Source organism: Pseudoliparis swirei, chromosome 8 (genome assembly GCF_029220125.1).
Source record: "Pseudoliparis swirei isolate HS2019 ecotype Mariana Trench chromosome 8, NWPU_hadal_v1, whole genome shotgun sequence".
NCBI lineage: Eukaryota > Metazoa > Chordata > Actinopteri > Perciformes > Liparidae > Pseudoliparis > Pseudoliparis swirei.
Genome location: NC_079395.1, coordinates 6,262,564 through 6,285,576, shown reverse-complemented (window position 1 = coordinate 6,285,576; position 23,013 = coordinate 6,262,564). Strand labels below are relative to the sequence as shown.

At 42.1% G+C, this 23,013-nt stretch overlaps 2 protein-coding genes across 2 annotated transcripts; one reads left to right on the top strand and one right to left on the bottom strand.

Annotated features, from left to right (window-relative positions):
* Positions 1-218: 218 nt before the first annotated feature.
* On the bottom strand, positions 219-7,805 carry tcea1 (transcription elongation factor A (SII), 1). The gene is made up of 10 exons (XM_056420768.1): positions 7,419-7,805; positions 6,121-6,183; positions 5,938-6,043; positions 5,358-5,454; positions 5,065-5,213; positions 4,873-4,929; positions 3,301-3,455; positions 2,980-3,126; positions 2,075-2,146; positions 219-604 (listed from the first exon to the last, which is right to left on the bottom strand). The coding sequence occupies exons 1-10, from the start codon at positions 7,491-7,493 to the stop codon at positions 596-598; spliced, it is 930 nt and encodes a 309-aa protein (XP_056276743.1). The 5' UTR covers positions 7,494-7,805; the 3' UTR covers positions 219-595.
* A 2,129-nt stretch (positions 7,806-9,934) lies between these two features.
* Positions 9,935-19,724, top strand: LOC130198528 (oxygen-regulated protein 1). Its single transcript, XM_056421716.1, has 4 exons — positions 9,935-9,995; positions 11,035-11,721; positions 13,542-13,695; positions 14,035-19,724. The coding sequence occupies exons 2-4, from the start codon at positions 11,050-11,052 to the stop codon at positions 19,068-19,070; spliced, it is 5,862 nt and encodes a 1,953-aa protein (XP_056277691.1). The 5' UTR covers positions 9,935-9,995; positions 11,035-11,049; the 3' UTR covers positions 19,071-19,724.
* Positions 19,725-23,013: the final 3,289 nt, after the last annotated feature.

The following is a 23,013-nucleotide window of genomic DNA, read 5'->3' as shown; positions in this document are numbered from 1 at the left end:
TGGCAAATAAAAAAATAAACCTCGGAGGAAAGGGAAACAATTGTGTGTCTTCCCTGGTTCAGCCAATGACATTAGCCGGTCCCCAGACAGCAGATTAATATTCACACATCAGCATTCACTCTGATGTGATGAATATTCCACGAACACGCACTCACTCACGCACGCACACGCCTCAGATCCTTAATTGCATTACATAACCAGAAGAGACTGAAGCCTAATGAAAATCACTTCTTTTTAATCAAATGGATTACATTTTTATTGGGCAATTAAATAAAACAATGCAACAATGCTGTGAGGGAAAAGCAAAACAACATTGTTCAAAGTGTTAAAACTACATATAAAATGCAGATAAAAGATAATGAGAGAAGAGTGACCTTGAACAAAAACAACTAATAGCAATAGTAAAATATTTTGGGGGGGGGGGTATTGGGGTACTGACAAAAAGCTCAAATCTATGAACAGGATATTTATTCAAACAGTAACTTGTGGCATCTTTGTCCGGCGTGTTGTGTCCCACAGAATACAAAGAGCCGATCTGTTGCAGAGAGATAACCTGGTTCTGGAAGTTTGCTACTTGTCGGCGTGCAGTGCAGACTCAGCAGAACTAGGACACAAAAAAACACAAAGTTAACACAGAGAAACGGGAATATTTCTATTAAACACAGATAAATGCATGTCATTTATGTGCATTTGTTATTATTATTAAAAACCATTGTGGTGTAATCCCATCTTTATTGAAATGTCCTTCTCCTAAACATCACTTGGTGTTTGTAAGGACATTGCAGTGATCACATTGATGGTGTATATAAATCACCCGTAATAGATGCATTTGGTCAACTTCTGTAAATAAACAATTAACGTATCTCAAACAACAAGTATAATATATGTAGAATGTCTGCTAGTTTTTTATATTGTTAGGTTGTAGTGGATTTTATCTACACTTGCACATGTAAATAAGGAAGTCTTATGTTTTAAATAATGCATATAGAAAGATAATTTACATAGTGGATATTAGCATAGACAAGTATGATCGCTGTATTATATGTGTAACTGTAATGTTGATTTTATGAGGTTTATTGTTATCACAACTGTAGGATGTGGACAGTATGAATGAGATTGGTTTTATTGTGGTAGAGGTGCGTTTCCCTTGAGATCCTAGCTGGTTTCCTGTTTAGGCTCTTATTCTGAAGTCTAAAAGGGGGGGGGGGGCTAAAACGGAAAAGGAGTTACCTCTCTCTCTCTTGCACGCTCTCAGTCTTTTGAAATGCTGAGAGAGAGAAGAGAGCATCCGGGTGGTGAGTGAGAACAACACACAAACTGGGAGCTTTAAGCTCACTGAATGGAGACTGTAAGTACTAATCTTATTTGTGAGACATTAGATTGTCTGTCTGATTATTGGAGGTCGACAGAAACTTTAAAGCAACCACAAATGATTGTAAAATAAATACTCTTAAATGCATCCCTAGTGTTGAGACTTCTTCCACAAAACACATCGCTCCATCCAGACTCTTTTGAACCCCTTTTTTACTCTTTTAATATCTATAATCATACACATCAATGGTGGTTTAATCTATGAGTAATTATTTATATTGAACTGCTAAATTGTGATGTCTATAACAAATAAAAGATTCTATATATACATTATGTATTTATTATTATTTATATATATATAGGACTGACGAACAGTTCAAATCCCATAAACAATACATGAAGAGAAAAGCAGAACATCTTCAGATTTTAGACAAATTTCTGCCTAATAATATTTGTAAAAAAGGTAAATCAATTATAAATGATGTTAGAGATACATTTTTAATAGAAGGACAAATCGACTAATCGTTTTAGTTTCAATTTGCACGCAACAACATTCAGTCATCAACAGGATGAGCACAGGTGGGCCTTCTTATAAAAGGTGTGCAGGTGAAGTCTCCGTGGAGAGAGGAAAGACCAACGTGGCCAATTTCCTTTAGGAACTAAACAACACGGATCCTTGGAGAACTCAAACGATAAAACACAACGAGTCGGTTAGCCGACGCGGTTCACGGCTGAGTGAACGAAGCCCCGTGAAACAACATACCTTCCATCTATTCCCGCAGTCATTGCAGAAGACAAACGTGGTCATTGGCTCATCAGCGCTGCGAGTTTGAACCTGGAAATGACAAAGAAAAGAACACGCGCAACCCATTTATTACTGAGCCTCATTCATGGCAAACAAAAACTCAAATGTTACCGGATGAGAATGCAGTCGTACCGATGGAACGACGCACCGTGTCGGTCTAACCCAGTGGTTCTCAAACCTTTTTCTGTCGCGCCCCACTTCCGCCCCAACAAAAGGGTAACTAAATGGTCCATGATGAATTTGTATTGAAATAATAACTTTTTGTGACTTATTGTGGCTGCAATTAACCTGTTTTGCACTGAAGATCTTTTTTCAAGATGACAATAAAGTGCAACCTGTGAAAAAACTAAAGAGTTTTACTGAGTTGTACGCTGCATATCTTTTGAAAACAACGATGTGCAACCTTTGCAAAAACCAAACGAGTGCAGATGTGTGCGAGTCATCACGTTTTATCATTATTATACGCTGCAATGAGCTTTCCACTAAAACAGAGTTGCAGGCTCAATGCTGAGCTCTTGTTTTGAAGGGCAACAGCAGGAGAGCCGAACTCACGGAGATTCTTGGCAAATCGGCAAGAATCTCGGCCGTCACTCACAACGTAACCCATTAACGCCCCAATGTAAATATTTACACTAGAGTACAGGCATTTCGCTCTTTATTTATTAATAACTTCGTTTTATGTCCGTGTACTTTGAAATATGTGAAGTTCTCAATAAAGCTCATGACATTTAAGAGAGTTTGAGAACCACTGGTCTAACCAAACCAAGTGAACTGCACCGTGGGGACAGGGCTTATAACCACACCTGTGAACCACACCATGACCCACGCCACGGTTCACATGCAGCACCGAGGGCGGTCCGTACCTGTGTGTAGGTGCAGCACTTCCCCTTGCACTTGCCGCAGGTGAATAGATCCGTCTCAGTGCCTTTGGTGGTGGACAGCTGGTGTTCCCGGACAGCCTCTTTGGTCAAATTCTTTCTCAAATCTCTTAACTCATCACTGGCCATTTCCTACAGGAACAGAAGAGCGTCGGTTATGATGCCTTTGAATACATTATTTATATATTGTAGTGGCGAGACAAGGAATACGCGCCATGTGGTGATATTATACCAAGACTTCGCTGGGATAACTATACGACCGACTGTCACAGTTCCAGGGTCTTTAGGATGAAAGCCACCACAAACCTCTGCGCTCATCTTCGCCATCCGCTCCGGGGTGACACTCCCACAGAGCACAGTCCTCCGTAGATTAGGGTTCTTTATATCTTTCAAATTCGAGATTCGGCTGCGCACGCGATTCTTGTATTTCGGGTCTGTGTTCTTAAACTCTTGAAAGATAAGTGATGGCAGGTCAAGGAATACAATGTGGCAATTAATTTTGTTATGCTTCATTATTTTAAATAAAAGTATATCAAAGAATAACTTTGGCCTTCTTGGTGTGTTTGTGTTGAAACGTTTGAATCCAATAATTGAAATGCTCACATTCTCAGTTTTCAGCCAGTGAGGATGTTATACGATATTTATTTTTCTCTGTATAATACTTCAGGGAATTAGTGACTGATGGTCAGATAAAACAAGCAATTTCCAAAGAAACTGCAAGAAATGGGTATTTCACCAGTTTCTGGTATATTACATAACAGGTGGTCAATTTATTTTAAGGACCCTGTCTTTATCTATCTTAGCAATGATAAAGCAGATTAATACATTAGATGCTATTGGCATCATATTCAAAAACGTTTCAACCTAGACACTTCAGACCTATTTCATCGGGATAAACAAAAACACATTAAACATGTTATCACATCACGTGTACCGTTAAGCCGAGGGTCTTTTTAGTCAAAACTAATTTTGACTCATCTTGACAGCATTTATACTTTTCAAGTAACTGATCTTAACCCTTGTGTTGCCTTCGGGTCATTCTGACCCGATTCAATATTTAACCCTCCTGTCGCCTTCGGGTCAATTTGACCCGATTCAATGTTTAATGTCGGTGTTCTTTCGGGAGTCAACAAACAAACATAAAGTACCTCACACTTAAACTTGGAAAACAATATTAATTCTAATAATTTTCTGGAGATTTTAATAGCTGGGGTCATATTGACATCAAGGGTAAAATATGTTAGTAAATATAAAGGTAACAGGAGGGTTAAACATTGAATCGGGTCAAATTGACCCGAAGGCAACACAAGGGTTAAAATAGTTCAGAAAATGAACAGCAGGAAGACTGGCAGAGTCCTACTAAATCCAGATATTTAAACGTACATATCTAAAGCAGACTTTTACTAAGTGCTTCAACTTTTAAATAATTAACTTGTTAAAATCATTGACAGAAAGCTCTGAACAGAAGTCATCACAACATACAGAACACAGAGAAATAATAGCCTATTACTTCAGAAAAAGTTGGTAGGAATTTTTGCATGAGAGTGAAGTGATGATTTGTGACAGATTGACGTGACACAATCGCATCAGTTTCTATTGGTCCAACGATAGAGTGGGTGGGAGTAATGGACACAACATGTTTTATCAGGGAAAATCTTCCTCATCTGTAGATAAGCCCTTTTGAATGTTACCGCCCAATTATAATAATATATAGCAAAAGCCACGGACCCTTGGGATCTCTGGACCTAGGTCTAATTTAAGATCCTAAAATAATGACCAATGAGGCATCTGATCACTGGAATCTAAAAAACAATTATAGAAGACATTTTTAAACTCCAACATTCACTTCAAAAACTTTTCTTTCAATATAAAGGATATTTTCTTCGATCTGTGCACCAAGTTCATCACAATCGGCACCAATAGCAATATGATCATCTGGAGAGAAAAAAGAAGCAGTAGAGGAAGAGTCAGAGGAAAGACATCAAATTAAAATGACTTTAAATAAAGCCAAAAGTAACCAACCACAATAACAGGTATGCTGAGTGGACAATGTGTAATAAACAGGATTACCTCCCGTTTGTAGAGCATTGGCCAGCAACTCTCGGCACTTGATCCTGATAGAATCGGAAGTGTTGGGGGCACGAGGAAATGTGTCGATCAATGTGTTGGCTGAAACTTCCGCTGCCTCGCTCTTGCTGCTGGAGTTACTGCTTGAGCTGCTATGGGAGCGGGAACAAATATATTACAAAAGTAGTCAAAATGCATCTGCAGCCAAATGGCCAAGAACAACAACAAAAACGTGTCAACGCTCAGTCATGTTCCTACACGTACAACAAAAGAACCATCAAACATTATCTTCTTACCTTTCTTCTTTTGCTTCTGGGCTTCCCTGCGAGGGAGAAACCGACGACCTTTGCTCTTTCCTCTTTTCATCCGGTTTATCGCCACTGTTCGGTTCATCTGGGGTACAAGTGGCACAAATCAAGCACGTAAGAAAACAAGAGAGCAACACGAGCGAAGACCAGCATTAAAATAAAGAAGGTCAACAGGGCCGTGTGTTTGCCAGCAGAAGAGCTCGAGGTAAGGAAAACGTTGTTATTCATCTTAAAAATCACACAAGAAAAAAACATATTGGGCATACACGTGTCATAAGGGACGTCTCAAAATACGAACATCATGATATATCAGTCCTATGTTTCACAATATCTCAAACTTTTTTCAGGACTTCTTCAATAGTCTCTGGCTGTCAAGTGTGGATGTATTGGCTGCTGTTCATGTGTATGCCTCATTTACAACACAGTAGAGCGACACTAGATACAAAGGATTTAAGGTATTATTAACAAGGTATGTTTGACAGCTGGTGTTTCCTCGAGCGTGATGACAAGACATGACACACAACACAATTCACACGCGTTTCAGTCGGATTGAAAAGGCAATAATTACCCAAAAGCTTCTTCCATGATTTGATCAAGGCCTTGGCTAGGGATGTGACCTCGTCATCTGTGCTCTGCTTGCGGATGGCGTTAACGGACATCCCAATTCTAGTAGACTGTGGAAAGACACGGTGTCAGTGCTTCAGGGTTTGAGCACGGCCGGTGAGCCTCAAGAAGAAATGAGCAAAGATACCTGAAGCAGCTCGAGAGTCATGGGGATACTCCGCAGCTCCTTCAATAAGTCCAAAGCCCCGGCCTGCAGAGGAGAGCGTGGTCAGACATGGTTTCTTATGCATCTCGAGCTCCAGGAGAGTTATGTCAGTCATTCTACTGGTTACGTTTATTAACAGTAATATTCCAGATGCAAGTTGAACAACCTCGTTATCAACTAGCCTATTATTGAAAAGTAATTCATTTGGGATGATGAGAAACCAATTGACAGGAAATAAAACTGCAACTGTTTTGATGATTGATTAATCGGAGGGGGGAGTGTAAACCCCATTTAAAAACATGAGCTTGATGATGACATCATTTGCTGATTTTCGTCATCTTAATTTAAATTAAAACATGTATTGGATATTTGGTTGCATTCTTAACCCTTGTGTTGCCTTCGGGTCATTTTGACCCGAATCAATATTACACCCTCCCCCCGCCTTTGGGTCATTTTGACCCGATTCAATGTTTCACCCTCCTGTTACCTTTATATTTACTAACATATTTTACCCTTTGGATTCAATTTGACGCCAGCAATTAAAACCTCCAGAAAATTATTAGAATTAATATTGTTTTCCAAGTTTAAGTTTGAGGCACTTTGTTTGTTTGTTGACTACCGAAAGAACACCGACATTAAACATTGAATGGGGTCAAATTAATCCTAAGGCGGGGGGAGGGTGTAATATTGATTCGGGTCAAAATGACCCGAAGGCAACACAAGGGTTAACAGCACTTGCCATTCCCAAAAACCCAAACATCGATAACCAAACCAATTACTTGTTGTGGCTCCAAGATGCTGTGAGATTACATGCAATTTAGTGCCATCACATTAGCTTGGCGGCTAAAAGTGAACTAACGTCAAGCGTTTCCAAAGTCCCGAAAAACACAACAGAAGTCGCGAGGGTAACTGTAAAGTTACATTTAAGATGAAGACGTGCAGCGTTAACTAACGCGCGGTGCTTATTCTCTTCCAACGACCCCATGCAGCGCGGGGAGCGCAAGGCTAGCGAGAGCCAGTGAGCTGCTGCTAGCTGCTGCTAGCTGCTAGCCACACAACACACTTTAAAGCGGCCAGATAGTTACAACTACATGCTTCATAACCCCCCGTTGTTCACGGTCATAACACGTCTGGTGAAATGACACCCTGGTGGAGAAGTGAACTGTTTTGGGGGAGGATTAATTCGCCAGACAGTCCTCAGCTAACACCACAACAACGCTAAGCTACACATAAACATCAGCAGGCAGGAGGGAACCTTCCATTCTTCTCCGACGTCTCACCCCGTTTTTCTTCTGCGCCATTTTATCCATCTTCTTCGCGATTCTGATGATTTCCTCTTCCTCCTTTTTGCCCATGTTGACCGATCCGTTGAAGTCCAAGTAAACGGGAGCAAAAATGGGAAAGAAAATCGCGAGAAAAAGAGCACGCGAATGAAGTGAGAGCGGCGGTGTCTACTTGAGGGACCGGGACTGCGCACTGATGACCCTCCGCCGCTCGGCAGACCAGAGTAGCCGATGCATGATGGGCTCAGGCCGAGTTAATCGTTTCGGAACCGAGGATTCCAGTGGAAGCAGTCAGAGGAGTGCGTCGGCTATTCATTCAGCAGACAAAGCCACAGGGAGGCGTTATGTATGAATATCCAGATATACGTCCGAGTTCCCTCTAGTTGTGTGTAAGCAAATGTCCTCCAGCTACCAAAACAAGGCCTCCATCTTGGTAATATCACCATCAGTCGATAGAGGGCGTCAAAGTGCCACTTGTATTTCTGATTGGGGTTAAAATATTCTTGTAGCTGGAAACGCTCCTCGAAAGGTCTCAGACAAATGTGTGGGTCTTCACGTGTTTTCTCATAAATCGTTAATCTGACGGAAAGTTGTAAATGTTCTGTACTGAGCTGAAACGATTTATGAATCAATCATTTGATGGACCGAAAATGAAGTGATTATAATTGTTGTCATTTTAGTCAAAAAATGTTGCCTCAAATGTCACTATTTTTTATATCGTATTAAATATATTTCCTTTTGGTTTGGGACTGTGATTGAATGTTTTCTTCTTTTTATTATTATTGTATGGCGTATATTAAATCGTGAAAATAATTGCCACCTTGATAGATAATCAAAATAATAATTCATAGCAGCCCTATTTTGGGTCTTTTTTCAGGCATTTTCTGATCTTTGTCTTATTTTCTTGTAAAATTACTGGATTATTTTACCAAGATTTTAAGAATTTAAAAAAGAATATATATATATATATATATATATATGTATGTATGTATCGCCCTCTAGCCCCCAAGCATATAGTCATTAACTGTATTATACCTTTGTAATAAACAGTGAAAGAGCTTCAGTCTCGCGAAGGGCCTTTGGCAGGACTCATGGCTTTAGATGAAGGCAGCGCTGTCGTGCAGATCAAACCTGTGACCTTTGAGTTGCGGGAGCGAGGCCTCGATGATCACACACTATTGGATCTTATACTGCAGTTAAGTAGCACAGAGAGACTCGCTATTTTGAATCTTACTAATCCGAATGGATCAGCATGTGACATTGCCACCTAGCAATTGAAGGTTAGGTAATCACTGCTAATTATTTGAATTATTGAACAGAGTAAAAGATGCATTTTGTGCTGCTAATTATAGTCAATAACATATACAATATACGGTACAAAAAAGTAACAACAAATATGGTGCAACAATTCACATTATGTTTCAATAGTCAACAAGAGCACCAATGAAAGTATAATGAAGAGTGTATTATTTCTCATGAGCTACACTTGAAATACATAATTTGTTGGTACTTCTGGATTCGGTTAGATCTACCCAGGCCCATCCTTCAGTCACCCCCCACCAGGCGGTCTCCATCTTCCAGGACAGTGCACATGCTCGTGGGAGGCGTTGGCAGCTTTTACAGCACAGGGTCTGGTAACTGCAGCATAGTGACACAGCTCTCACCCCATGATGCAATTAAATCATTAGCCAGTGAATAACAGTCTACAACAGGTGCAGGCATTGGATATAGCTTGTTGGCCATCCCAGTGTGGATACAAAGCTGCAGTACACAATTATGGTCACATTTCTTGTTTATTACATTCACCAGGATACTCAACCGGTGCAAAACCTAAATTAATGATGTGTTCTGGAATGTGACGGTGGACTTGCATAACCTGCTGTGAGGTAAAAGTGCTCTCTTAAGAACCTATCCTGCCTTATGCTGTCAGCGAGTGCGCCTTAATCCCTATTAGGATAAAATTTCTCAATCTGATTATGTCGGCTGCATGCTAACGAGAAAGACTGCTAGCCGCCTGCAGTATCCGTTTGGAGCGGTAAAGATTTACTTATACAATTTCACTTTGAGAGTTTATATACCTTGAGGAACTTTCACCACCTTGTCCTCACTCTTCAATTATTCTGGTACTCACTAATCCTTTCACTGTACCTAGTCACTCACTTTGTATTTTAGTGCAACTAACAAGAAGGACATTTATGGATGATGATTAAATAGTTTTTCTTATTTGTATTGAAATGTACAAGATACATTTTCTATGCTGAAAAATTGCCAGTTGACCCCCAAAAAAACATAAGAAAATAAAAAATAATATTTGTTGCCATCCATTTGTGATTGAATCTCATTGTGATACAAGTTCAGTCGGCTGTGCTACAGTTTTTCTGTGTTTACTTTAGTTGTTCTTGTAATATGCTGATTAAGTCTGAGCAAAGATTAAGCAAATTGGCCATGATGTTGCACGTCCCAAAATAGCCCTCCGACGCCGCTGAGAGGCTTTGACCAGCGCTCTGGGGAATAACGGAGGCACACTTTCTGTCGTTTTAGCCACCACAATTCAGGTGAAATGTGAGCTGTACGGTAAGTCTTGTTGATTTTATCTCTGTTGACAGGTTTGCTCATTTCTTAAGTATCTACAGGGTGCAATTAGTTGAGTCAGTTTATATGTTTCAGGTGCTTATGGCCTCTTTATGCATAGGTGTGTACATTTAGACTTGTGTTGTTGTTCACAGTAACGATTTTCACCATAATGATGTAGCACTTGGTCTAAAAAGACATTGTTCCTCAGACTGACTATTTTCCCTTTACTGTCGATTATTATACAAGTTATGAGACTTCTAAAGCACATTAACCAGAAGAGGCTAAGGGCTCTTATGCAAGGTGTTATCTCTTAATGTACAAAGTATGCTCTTTTCTACCGTGCTGTATGTACACCTACTGACACACCAACATTATATATATATATAAATCTACAAAATGCATCAAGATATAATATTACATGTAGTTTTACATGTAATATTACATATGTTCTGTATGTATATATCTTAATGATATAAATCTGCATTTAATGATTACAGTTACACTATCATGTACAATATGCTTCCTTAGTAAAAAAAATAAAATAATGTGCAGCTACGTCATCCATGTCTCCAGTTTACTTTAATCCTAAAAGATGTGTGCACTCATTTGGGTTTATCCATTTTGATATATATTTTATATTTTGTCAAGAAGCACTGTCAATCCAAACGAGATTCACAAACAGAAAATGAACAGAGCAGAATTAGAAGAAAATAAGAAGGTTCATATTGAGAGGGATTACTTTTGTATGAGACGAACCTTGTTTTTAAGAAAACGCCTGCATAATGTACCTTTAAGGAGTACTAATCATTCATGTACAGCCTGTAACACGGGGTAGTTGAGATTGCCTTTCTTCCACTGTTAATAAGAACAGTTTGATAGTGTTTTAAAGTGCTGCATTTCAAGTAAGATCTGAAAATGCACCGTAGAGCACATGTTGACTTTATCAAATCAAAGAGAAAACGGAGCAATGTAGGATAATTTGATGATGAGTGCAGTAAAAAATGAACAGCCATCTCCCTCTCTTTTGCTTTCTTTCTAGCAACCACCACAAAATATGAGCCACACACCCGTCCAGGAGCCACCTGCCCAGGAATTGTCCTCAGGCAGTGGGCAGACATTACCCTCCCGACTCCTACAGCCGATCTCGGATCCCTCCGCTTCTAAAAGAGTCTGTTTCTACAAAAGCGGAGACTATAAATTCAGTGGACATCGCATGGTCATCAATGCCCGCACCTTCAAGACGTTTGACGGTCTACTGGATGCTCTGGCCAAGAAAGTGCCTCTGCCCTTTGGGGTCAGGACCATCACCACGCCTCGCGGGACCAACCTGGTGAAGGCTTTAGATGACTTGCATGACGGAGGCTCGTATGTGTGTTCTGATTACAAACGGGTGAAGCCATTAAACCTGGATGAGGTGAACCGGCGGCAGGTACCGTGGAATGCCACCAGACCCCTCAGCGGCGGGCGCCGAAGACGAAAAGGATCCCAGTTTGGTCCGTTTGGCAGAAGGAATGAAGTCAACACCGGGAGGCCAGCAAAGATCACTGAGAGGGGCGCAGTACGGACACCAAAGAGGCTTGTGGTCATCAGGAATCGGGACCCCTTTGTTAAACGGACTATTGTGCTCCAGAGAAGAACAGCACCGACATTTGACGCTTTGTTGGATTACCTTTCCCAGATCCTGCAGTTCCCAGTGCTGAAACTATTTTCTATGGATGGCAGAAGAGTAAGTAGTTGGGAAACTGAAAAATGCTGATTCAAAGCAACTCCTGAAAATACCCTAAGCAGCGTTTTTTGTGCAATTGGTTCAGCTTTATCTGGTCTATATGACATTTTAATGGCTAAGCATGATTAATTATAGGTTGTAATTTTGCAAACTACAGATATTCTGTATTGGCTTTCTTGCTGAGAGTTGGGTGGTATCAGTTTTATGGTCAACATAAAGCTGCCGTTAGCAGTCAGTTAGCTTAGCATAAAGACTAGAAACAGGCAATCAGTGGAGAGCTGAGGAAGTCATGTGCACGGATAAGAAATGCTCGTGCACCAAGCGCTGTTAAGCGACACAAATAAAATGTTACACTCCGTTTTTGTACAGATTTTTAAAAAAGAGATATAATGTGATTGAGCTTCAGGTTTGTTACATGCAGACAGAGCCAGGAAAGCTGTTTCTCTTTTTTATGCTTTGGCTCCAGCTTCATGTCGGAACGGATAGACATGGGAGTGGTGTCAATATTCTCACATATTTGATGGCAAGAAGAAGAAAAAATCCATATTTCCCAAAATGAGTTTATTTAAAGTCACCGTGAAACGGAAGTTAGAGCCACTTAAGTTCAATAATAAAACAATACACTGGCTCTCTCTCAAAAGCTTTCCATTGTATTGTATTCCATCATGTATGTATTAAATACATGACCTTATAAGTCATTATAAAATGCTGACTAATATGCAGTGGCGGGCCGTGGGCCTGGGTCCTGGGCCTTCAGTGAGGTCCTACACAGTCCCACCCGAATTAATCCACCTCTTATTACTATCATTATGATGCCATGGCTCTAGACCAGGGCTGCTCAATACTCGTCCGCGCGCGTGTATTAGTAGATCGCATGACATTAAAAAAAAGTGGCCCGCCCCCGTCATTTTCTCTATAGCACGTCTTTGTTCATTTATTAAACTAAACAGCCGTCTGATGTTGATCGTATCTACACAACAGCATGTCATTTCTCTCTCCTCTCTCTCTCGCGCTGCAGATGCGCGCATCGGGACTGAAAAAAGAAGAAAAAAGTCACTTGCACTCGTTTGTTCACTAAACAGGCATTGTCGCACCCAAAGCAGATTTCAAGTATATGCTCGACCAAATCGACATCTTCTCCTCCTTCCGCCATTGTGGGTTGAAAACAGCAGCTGTAGTCCATGAATTAATTCCTTTATCAAATTCAGTTTCCTAGTTCTGAGGTTTTGCATCTACCTGCCCATAGACCCCGCCTCTCAATATTGGTAAAATCAATCAAAATCGTGCAGCACTCGCCTGCTAGCTGGCTCCCTGTGCGGTTCCACTAGAGGAGCCAACTTAATGTTGATTCTGAAGGCCTAAGGGCAGATTTGAGCCCCCTGGCAACACACGATGGCTGAATATGATTGGATAAAAGATCTAACATAAAGACCAGCCCTCCTAATCTCAACCTGGCGCTGGCAGCAGTGCAACCAAGAGGAACGCTATGAAATTAAGAGAATAACTCTTACTCTGGGAAATAATTGAATACATATTTGTGGGAAAATATATTTAGAAAAAAATATATATTCTGATGATGTTTAGGCCAGCAGAGAAGGCCTTGCTGGCCCTGATGGCCCGCCACTGCTAATATGTTATTTTAGTTAGAAAGCATAATGGATATTTAGTGTTTGTATAGTTATGCAGTACTAAAAACAGTATGTTTATAATTCATTATAGACATAGAAGTCATAGACAACATTCTCAGTTTACATGTATCTGCCATGGTGAACACAACCCATTTAAAGTGCCTAGTGTAATGTTTTTCGCTCCTCTTTTAGATCGATGGTCTTGCAGGACTCATCCTGTGCTCTGGAGGTGTCGTGGCCACGGGCAACGAGCCATTCAGATTAGGAAACTACAATTTTCACGGAGAAAGCCAAATGGCACAAGGAATGGAGACGATGGAACCATCTATGTTGCCGCCCAAAAGCCGTAAGTTGTAGTCAGTACGTCAGTGGATTTACATATGACTGTCTTAATGTAAAATGCCCATGTGGTCCTCTTATTATACAGAGCAGCATAGACAATATTTGTAATAACCACAAAAAAAAGAATGACATTTACAGACGGACTGGATAAGTATATTCATTTAGCGCTTATATATGTTATTTCGAGTGGCATCTAGATGTTGCAGATCATTCGGGTTTTACCTGTCCCGGTTTTTATATATTTATCACTGAGTTTTCCTGCCTCGACCTCACTATGATGAAAGGATATTAAATGTTCTCTTTGCCTCTCCCCCATTTCTTTCACAAACACTTCCAACCAAAGAGAACAACAAATCTTTGTCGAGTGGAAGAGGCTCACGGAATTTGTCCTCATCATCAGAGAGATACATTGTCAACCAGATAAAAAAGTCTACAAATGGAAGCACCAACAGCCACCTGCATCACCACAGCGGATCACTTGAAACACAAGTCAACCATCGTCCCGCATCCTTGGAGACGTGTGGATCCGGGAGGCTAGGTGATGAGCACCATACTTGCGTTGTACGTCAGGACGACGACATTGAAAAGTCTTTCCGTGTGAATCAAGACGGCAGCGTGACAGTGGAGATGAAAGTTCGCCTGACCATTAAAGAGGAGGAGATGCTCCACTGGACCACTACGCTCAGCCGCAGCAAGGGGATAGTTTGTGCCTCAATTTCTGAGTCGGGCAACAGCTCACTCGACTCAAACAACGGCATTGCCAAAGACTCTTCTAGCGCCAGTGAGGATGAGACGAGAGAGGAGGACCATCCCGCTGGACCTGGAAGGAGTGTGGACTTTCACGACCAGCAAGCATACGAGGGCTACGATTCCATGGCCTCGGGAAAAGCTCAAAATGGTTTCAAGCGCGCACCTACGCCAGGCCCTCGGCACGTCACGAAGAAGGCGTCTGTTGAGAGTGCGAAGACGGTGACAGAGTCAGGGGTTCAAGAGAGCACCCTGGGACATTATTCCTACAGGAAGAGGACGGCTGATGGTGAGAAGGCTGAGGGGTACTGCATTGTCAGATGCAGCAGCAGCAACAAGCCAATCCCCAAACCCAGGAAAACGGCGTCTGCAGGAGCGAGCAACAAAGGCTCCCACTCATCCGCCAGGTCGTCGGGAGTAGCTGAGGTTCTTCAGATACAGAATAACGGGATGGAGGTGACAGAAACTGTTATGCATATTTATGAGAGTCAAGACTGCTACGACAACTATTTAGCCAATGAGGAATACAGCGCTGATAGTGTCCCACTGCACGGTTCCACTTCAGAGCCAGAAAGCAAACCGTCCACGGAATCAGGGCCGCGTTCTCCCAAAAATGACTGCGATATAGATTTGAGCTGGCAGCCACCCACGACTCACTCACAACAAAGACAGAAAGAGGAGATGTTGTCATTCTCGTCGGAGCCAGTAACTCCGTTGCATGAGATTACTGCAACAAACTCCCAAATACAGGACACAGTAAAAAAAGACAAAACTCTTAAAAGTGAGACGAAGAAAAAGATGATTAAACCAGCTCGGAATAAGGAGAGTTTAAATCAGACAAGCACCTCAGAGAAAAAGCAAAAACAAAGCATAGTTAGCCCCCCAAAATATAGCAAGCATTCCTCTCCAGAAAAGATTAGCAGCAATGTCAGTGCGGGAAAAAAGACTTTAACTTCATCGGAAAGTGCTAAAAGTGGTCAAAAGAGTCGAGGAGCAGAAAAGTCTCAAATTAAAAAAGCGATTGAGGATGAAAAGACAACCAGGAAAGAGCAAGCCTTATTAAATGTGAGAATTACCCAACCTAAGAGACCAAACATGGGTAAACCAGCTGCGAAAGATAATGGCCAAAATGTAAATAGTTCAGCTGGGAGGCCTCAAATGAAGAAGAACTTGTCAGACATTCTACAACCCAAGAAATCCCTTTTGCCCGGCAACAAGAGAATTAGCAAGCCCAAATCCATGACTGAAAACAGAATACCAACATCTAAAAAGTCTTTAGAGTTGAGTGAGAGTTCGATGTCTTCTCGAGATCCTTCCCCCTCTGAGATCCACCAATATGTTGAGAGCCCAGACCAAGTGCCATACACTGAGGAGGCCATTGCGGGTCACTCACAGCCTCCAACAAAAGTTGTGTTCAAGATCGGCGGTGATTCTGAATCGGATGAAAAGAGTGAATGCCAGACTCATCCAGACGAGTATTATCTACCTCCCGCTTCAGTAGGTCCTTGTCTTGAAGCCACAGCTTTGCTGCACGGTGACCGATTAGAGAGAGGTTTGTGCGTTTCAATGCCGAGTGTCAGAGTCGATCCGATGCAACCGGAGGACAGACTGAGGCCAAACCAATCTGCAGAGGCCATTGGTCTGGCTGAAAATGGATCGCATCCATCGACATCCAACTGTTTGATGCCGAGAGCAAGTACAACACATGTCCTGGATGAACTTTATTCATCCATCCACTGTATCACGAGTGCATGTGAAGACGACAGAACCTCCAACAGCCTTCCTAATATCTCAACACAAGTGGCGTCGGCGTTGGGCTCGTCGTGTAAAGCCTTCATGTCTTTCCTATCAGTGATGACTCTTCGAGACAACCTGACTGGACCTGCGCCGGGGGACGACAACCAATCCGAGGCCTTGCTGATGATGGAATCGCTGCAGAAAATGTCCGCCATCGAGGACGAGGAAGAGCTGAGGGCAAGTTTGACGGATCTGCAGAGCAGAGCGTCTTTTCGCTTCAGAGAACACTGGAACGATTTCCAGATTCTGAGAGAAAGGCTCGAAAGTGAGCCGCTGTCTCCCAAATTTTCCGAAACAGAATTTGCCCTGGATGTTGTCTCCGAAGGACGGGATGCATTTGAGGATATTGAAGAGCTGATGGATGAGCTGAATATGCCGCAAGACCTCAGAGCAGAGATTTCTTCAACGGTCCAACAAGCGAAACTTTTTTACCCTGCGGAGGAGAGCACTTTTGTAGAAACCGAAAGAAACCAGTCGGACTCAGAGGACGATTTGGAACAATTTGTTGAAGAATGCAACGATGAAACAAAACAATCGCTGGCGTCTGATACTGCCTCCATAGCTGAAGACATTACTCAGACACAACAGCGTTACGATAATGGAGAGATAGATCCATTAGAGAAAATGCAATCTGTGTATTCCAAGTCAGAAAATGACGAGGAAGAAGAGGAACAAGGCGAGGAGGTTAGGGATGTGGGCAATGACAGAGAGGATGGACTTACGAAAGAGACAGATGATGATGGTGAAGAAAGGGGAGAGGGAGAAGAGGGGGCAGTGACAGTAATGGATGACACGGGGGGGAAAGTAAGTGTAGAGAAGGAGGACCAAGAAGCAGAGGAGGTATTAATGGAAGAAGTTCAAGAAGAAGGAGAGGATCGTAGTGTTGAAGAAACAGATGAGAGAGAGGGGGATGAGAAGACAGCAGAAGAGGAGGCTGATGAGTGGGAAAAGAGGGAGGAGGAGGAGAGTCAAGGGGACAGGGTTGAAGAAGGGACAGTTGAGGTTATTGAGGAATCCGATGACGAGGAAGAGGAAGCAGATGAGTTCATTGGGGAGACAGATGGAGAGGCGCAAGTAGCAAGTGAGGACAACAATGAGGAAGAAGAAGAAAGCGAACAAGAGGTGGTGGAGGATGGCGAGGATATAAATATTGAAGATGAGGAAAATGAAGGAGAGGAGACTGACAAGAATATGGAAGAGGAAGAAAAGTGTGATGAGGCTGAGGAGAGCAGGAAAGAGCCGCAGGAAACAATAAATAGTCCTGAGGAAGAATCAGCAGGAGAGAAAGAAGTTGAGGAAATTGAAGAAAGTATAAAAACAGGGCAAATGTTAGACGACAAGCAGAGGGAAGATGATTCAGAAAATGAAAGCGATGAGTTAAATGAGAGGTTAGATGAGCTGGAAGAGCAAGAATCAAAGGGCGAGTTCGAGGAAGAACACGCCTCCGAAGATGCCGACAGTATTGCCGCTGGTCCGGACTGTAAACACCGACTAGAGGAGGCCTCGTATTTGCAGCAGCAGAGCAGCTGTGATGAAGCGAAGGCAAAGGTAGCAGAACCGAACACAGGATCACCAACCAAATATTCCACTGAGTGTCAGTGTGAGGACGATAAAGGCAACGGGACAGACACGGTGAATGAGTTTGAAACGGACAAGGGAGGGAAGCCTCGCGAGGATGGAAGAGACATTCTCCAGCATCCTGTGGAAATATCACAGGAACTCCTTGACTTTGTGAACTCCGCCCTGCAGTCCTCTTCCCTTATCTTCACGTACGACGCTCGGGGCAACGTCAGGATTGAGCCAGACAGCGCCCGGGTTACGCAAAATAAACAATTTGTTATTCCAAAAAGTGGAAATGATACGTCCTACGTTTTAAAGCGTCTCCCGAGCCCCAGCACCTCGGGTTTGTCCGATTACAGGCCAGAAACGTCGGAGAGCGGCGTATATAAAACTCAGGAGTCTGTAGATATTGTCACGGACAGTGGAGAGGAGGCTTCTCCAGTCTGCGGAGGAAAGACGGACATCCCTTTCAACAAATGTGGAACAAATGTGGAGGGAACCGACTCCAAACCGCCTGATGCAGTTATTACAGACGTCTTGCGAAAAAACAGTGGAGGGAGTTTTTCTTCTTATGACTCGGGCACTAAAGCCTCAAAGGAGGATCTGTCTTATTTCAGTGCTGCCAGCTCCCAAAAGGCCGACACCGAACCTGCCGCAGAGGCCACGCAGTGCATTTCTTCTCCCGCGGAAAAAGACTCAGCTGATGGGGTATTGATCGACCACGGTAGATGGCTGCTCAAGGAGAATCACCTCATCAGAAAATCTCCTCCCGTCTCCCAGGGAATGTACGGGGATTTAGATTGCACATCTCTAGATACGGGTGAGGAGAACAATAGCGAGGATTCCCTGTCTCATTGCAATACCCAGCACCAACCTCTTGCAGCCATATCCTCATCAGAGCTCGAGGAGATGACGAAGCCCCAAACTCCAAAGTGCACCTACTATAACATGCCACATGGAAGTGATTCTGACCCCTTTTTAGATGATTCCAGTGTCAAAAGTGGGAAACGGGATGCAAGCAGTGTCAGAGGGAGAGGCTTCAGGGTGTCACCCACCATTGATACTTCCAAAACATGGATAAATAAAAATTGTAGCCTGTCTTCCTTTGAATCAGTCCAGTTTAAAATACAAGAGAGAAAAGTGCATCCTGAGGGGGAGTCCTCAGCTGTGACACGGGCAAGAAGGACTCCTGGTGGAGAAAGGGGTGTACTGCAGGCAGAAGACACCTGCGATGCACTCCGTGTGAGATGTAGTCAATTCTGTCCCATACTATAAAAAGGTCCTCCATGAGCTTTTCGTCTTGGCTATGGCGGTTCTGTTGTAATGAAGCTAAACATGTATGTGTTGTGTGTTGTTACATAATCATAAACCAAAACATGTCCAGCAGCCCACCAGACCAGACCTGTGAAGAGAGTTGTGCCTCTTATTTCTGCTTGAATATAGTCAAACATGTACACATACAAACATTAACTTGCTGTGTTTTTGATGGGGGCTGAGGAGACCCAGCGCTAAGTTTGAGTAAAACATGGGATATAATAGTATCAACAAATAAGAACAACGCTTTGGTTAATGAATCAATGCTCTAACTGCAACTCACTTTATTATCTATTATTACAAGTACCACTACTCATCCATTTCTTATTGAATATAATGTAATATATCGGCTAAATGACTGCCATATTTATAAAATATTTTATTTGGTGTTATATTCATTGTTTAATTTTTTCTGTTCTTTTAGAATGCTAATTGTATTTTCGGGGTTTTCTATTTCCAAAGACAAGTGGATACCGTCTGCGTTCAACTCAAGACTATACCGTCTGCATGTCAATTGAGTACTGTCATTATTAAAGGCAGCATCTGACAAAAAAATTTTTGCCTGTACACATTTTGATTCTATATGAAATAAAACAATGTATAATTATTTTTAAATTGTATTTATAGTTGTCACACTAAAAGAGATAGAAGTCAGCTTCTCTCCAACTTAACTCCCCAATATATTTGGTCATAGTTGGTCATCATCAAACCATCAGTTTAATGTCTGAAAAACCCAGGTCACTTACTTTTGCTCTACTTTTGCTCTGAAGGTGTCTCCAGAATCATAACAGACTCCTGTTCCCAACAATGAAAACATTTATATTTGTTTTACCTGTTTCCCAAGTTGCATCTCTGTTCCCGAATCAAAACAAAGATGGCGGCGCAGACTACCTATGTGCAGAATCGCGATTTGGAAATACATCTTTTATAATTCAGCAGACGGAATATCTCTAAAGCCAGATGGAAACGTCTTTGAAATACCATTGGCCCCGGTAAGTGTTTTTAATAGTGCTGTGAAAAATAACGCGTTAACTCAGTTAATTCAATTACAGGTTTAACTTCGTTCTTTTTTTTAACGCATTTAACGCATGCGCAGAATGAGCTTCCAATCCGTCTGTTGTTGGTCGTCTCTAACCAGCAGCATGTCATTCTGTCTCTAGTGTCGCGTTAACATGACTCCCCCCAGAGCAGGATGCGGGCGCCGCGCGGCGCACATCGAAAAAAAAAAAGTCACTTGCAAAATGAGCAATACACCTCTTCAACCTGAACTCTGTCCGCTCTCATGCAGACGGTCGTGCTGTTCATCGGTAATGATCCTTCCGCAGGTTCACCTCCGGAAACCTTGTTACGACTTTTACTTCCTGTAGATCAGGGTCTCAACACGTCGATCGCGACCTGCCAGTCGATCGCGAGATCGCATGACATTAAAAGATTGGCCCGCCCTGACATGTTCTCTATAGCACGTCTTTGTTCTTTATTACGCGTTGCGTTAACACTTATCGATCTCCGTCTCGCTCGCCACAGAGCTCCGTGCGCGCGCATCGGGACCGAGCAAAAACAAAGTCACTTGTCAATCTGTCCACCTGTCCGGGCCGGTGATTGTTTCAGCTTGCGGTGTCCCGCCGTCCCTTTCATCACGGCCCAGTTGATGAAGAAACCCACACAGTCAGTTTGCCTCAGCAGCTGCTAGAGGAAGACTAGAGGCCTTTAGATTGTATCATGGTGGAGTTAATGGTTGACAAACAAGAGAAAAATGTTCTGTTTAACGGGTCAATTTGACCCCAGCAATTAAAACCTCCAGAAATTATTAGAATTAATATTGCTTCCCAAGTTTAAGTGTGAGGATGTTTGTTTGTTGACTACCTAAATAGCCCTTAAATAAATAAAAAGTTGATATTTCTTATATGTTTGACACAGTGAAGCCTGGGATCAAATTGACCCCAAAGAACACCGACATTAAACATTGAATGGGGTCAAATGGACCCGAAAGGTAACAGGAGGGTTAAACATTCTGTTTAGGATGAAGATGTATTCATGTTCCATATGGAAGAAAACTGCTAAATAACTGCTGAGTTGCAGCACCATTGTATAGAAGAATGTATAAATGTATATATCCGTCTTTTGTCATAAATCTCTATGTTCTCACAAAATATACCGAGAATATCGGTAATATGTGATTAATCATGATTAATCCACAGAAACCTGTGATTAATCCGATTACAATTTTTAATCGTTTCACAGCCCTAGTTTTTAAACTTCCTTCTGTTCCTAACTAATCTCATACATGTTAGTTACCCCTGTGACCCGGATGTTAGCTAACCCATTGGCCCGCTAATGTAGGCGTGTCCTACAATCTGATTATCAGTGACAGCAGACGGCGTTGAGAAATTGCCCCCAGAAGTTACTGAGCTAAAAGAGAATCAAAATTAGACAAAAACACATCCAAATCATTAATATTGTTGCTTCATAGCTTCTGAATATGGACAACATCAACTGTTATTAGCTTGATGATAATGGCAATGGAGTTCAACATTTTTTTTTAATTCACAAAAATAAATCAGTTGTCTTCTGTGTCCTAGAAATTACTTTTAACGTGATATACACTATGGTAAAAAAAAAAGAATCCCATTTATAGCTCTGGCCGGTGGTGACTTGATTTTCATTAGGATGTTATCTCTGAGAAGCACCCTGAATGAGCCAGGGGGGCTTACAATATTCTGTTCCTGCTTCAACTCCTTCACTTTACTCACTGGAGGTTTCTCTCAAATCTATTTCAATGATCACGTCAAGGTGTCGACAACAGATGATTTACATCAATTCTATTCTGACTGAAAACTAAATTGTAATGGTGAGGTATTAATAGGTACTTTAAGTCTCCCTCTTATCCACTCATACTGACGCAGGTGAGTGCACAGAGGAGAGGGCGTCATCTGCAGCTGTCAGTCGGTCGAGGTGATGCCCCCTGATGCAGTCAGGCATATGTAAGTGACACTTCATGACAGACTGGCTTGAAATATACGTGACTAGAGGACATTATCCTTGAAATGAGTATTTGTGATTATTGGCCAGGGATATTCCTTTTGAACATTTTAAGACTGTATAATTGACACATTATGCATGATGTTTTTTTGTGCTAGCGACAGATGTAAATGCTGGGAAGTTATTAATTCCCAGTTTCCCCTCCTGGTCCCTGACCCAAACACGCACACGCAGAGACACAAAGAAAGAAGGAGACAAAGAGAGTGAGAGTGAGGTCTTTACAAAGTGGCCATTCCTGGAAAACTTCCACGGCTTTTGTCGGTCGCTATGGAAATTTGGAAAATAGCCCCAGCAGTTTAATTCCTCTGTTGTTACGATGGTCGAAAGTGTAAAAGCCTCATTCCTCTGAAATGAACGGCGGTCCTTGCTCTGCTCATTTTGTAGACCACTGATTGTGCTTGAGTTCCACCTGCTGAAGAAAGACTTGACATAGCAGACGGAGGAAAGGAAGTTCCTCACTAACCAGCTAGCTTCACGATTTTTTACATAATTAAATGTACTAACTCAAGCATATAAAAGTACTCTTTTTAGAAGTAAGTAATGAGCTAGTTTTTTGATACTTTACCGATACGTACATGTATAGTTGTCAGCTAATCCATTCGTTCCCAGGCATGGCTCCACTAAAGGCGCTCAAGGAACAGCAATTGCGAGACGATTATGCTAATCTGTTGTAATTATCTGGGTCGTTGGACTGATTCTTCGCTTTATTGTGAAAACAGTGGGAGATTTACCTCTTTGGGCCTCAAAAAGTTATTTAAATGAAACTGTCTGAGAAGTTAAGAGGACAAATGGGTCTTTGGTGGAATAATTTATAGATGGGGGGGGGAAGAAATTGAGGAGGGGCCCAAGCTATAGACACTGTTTA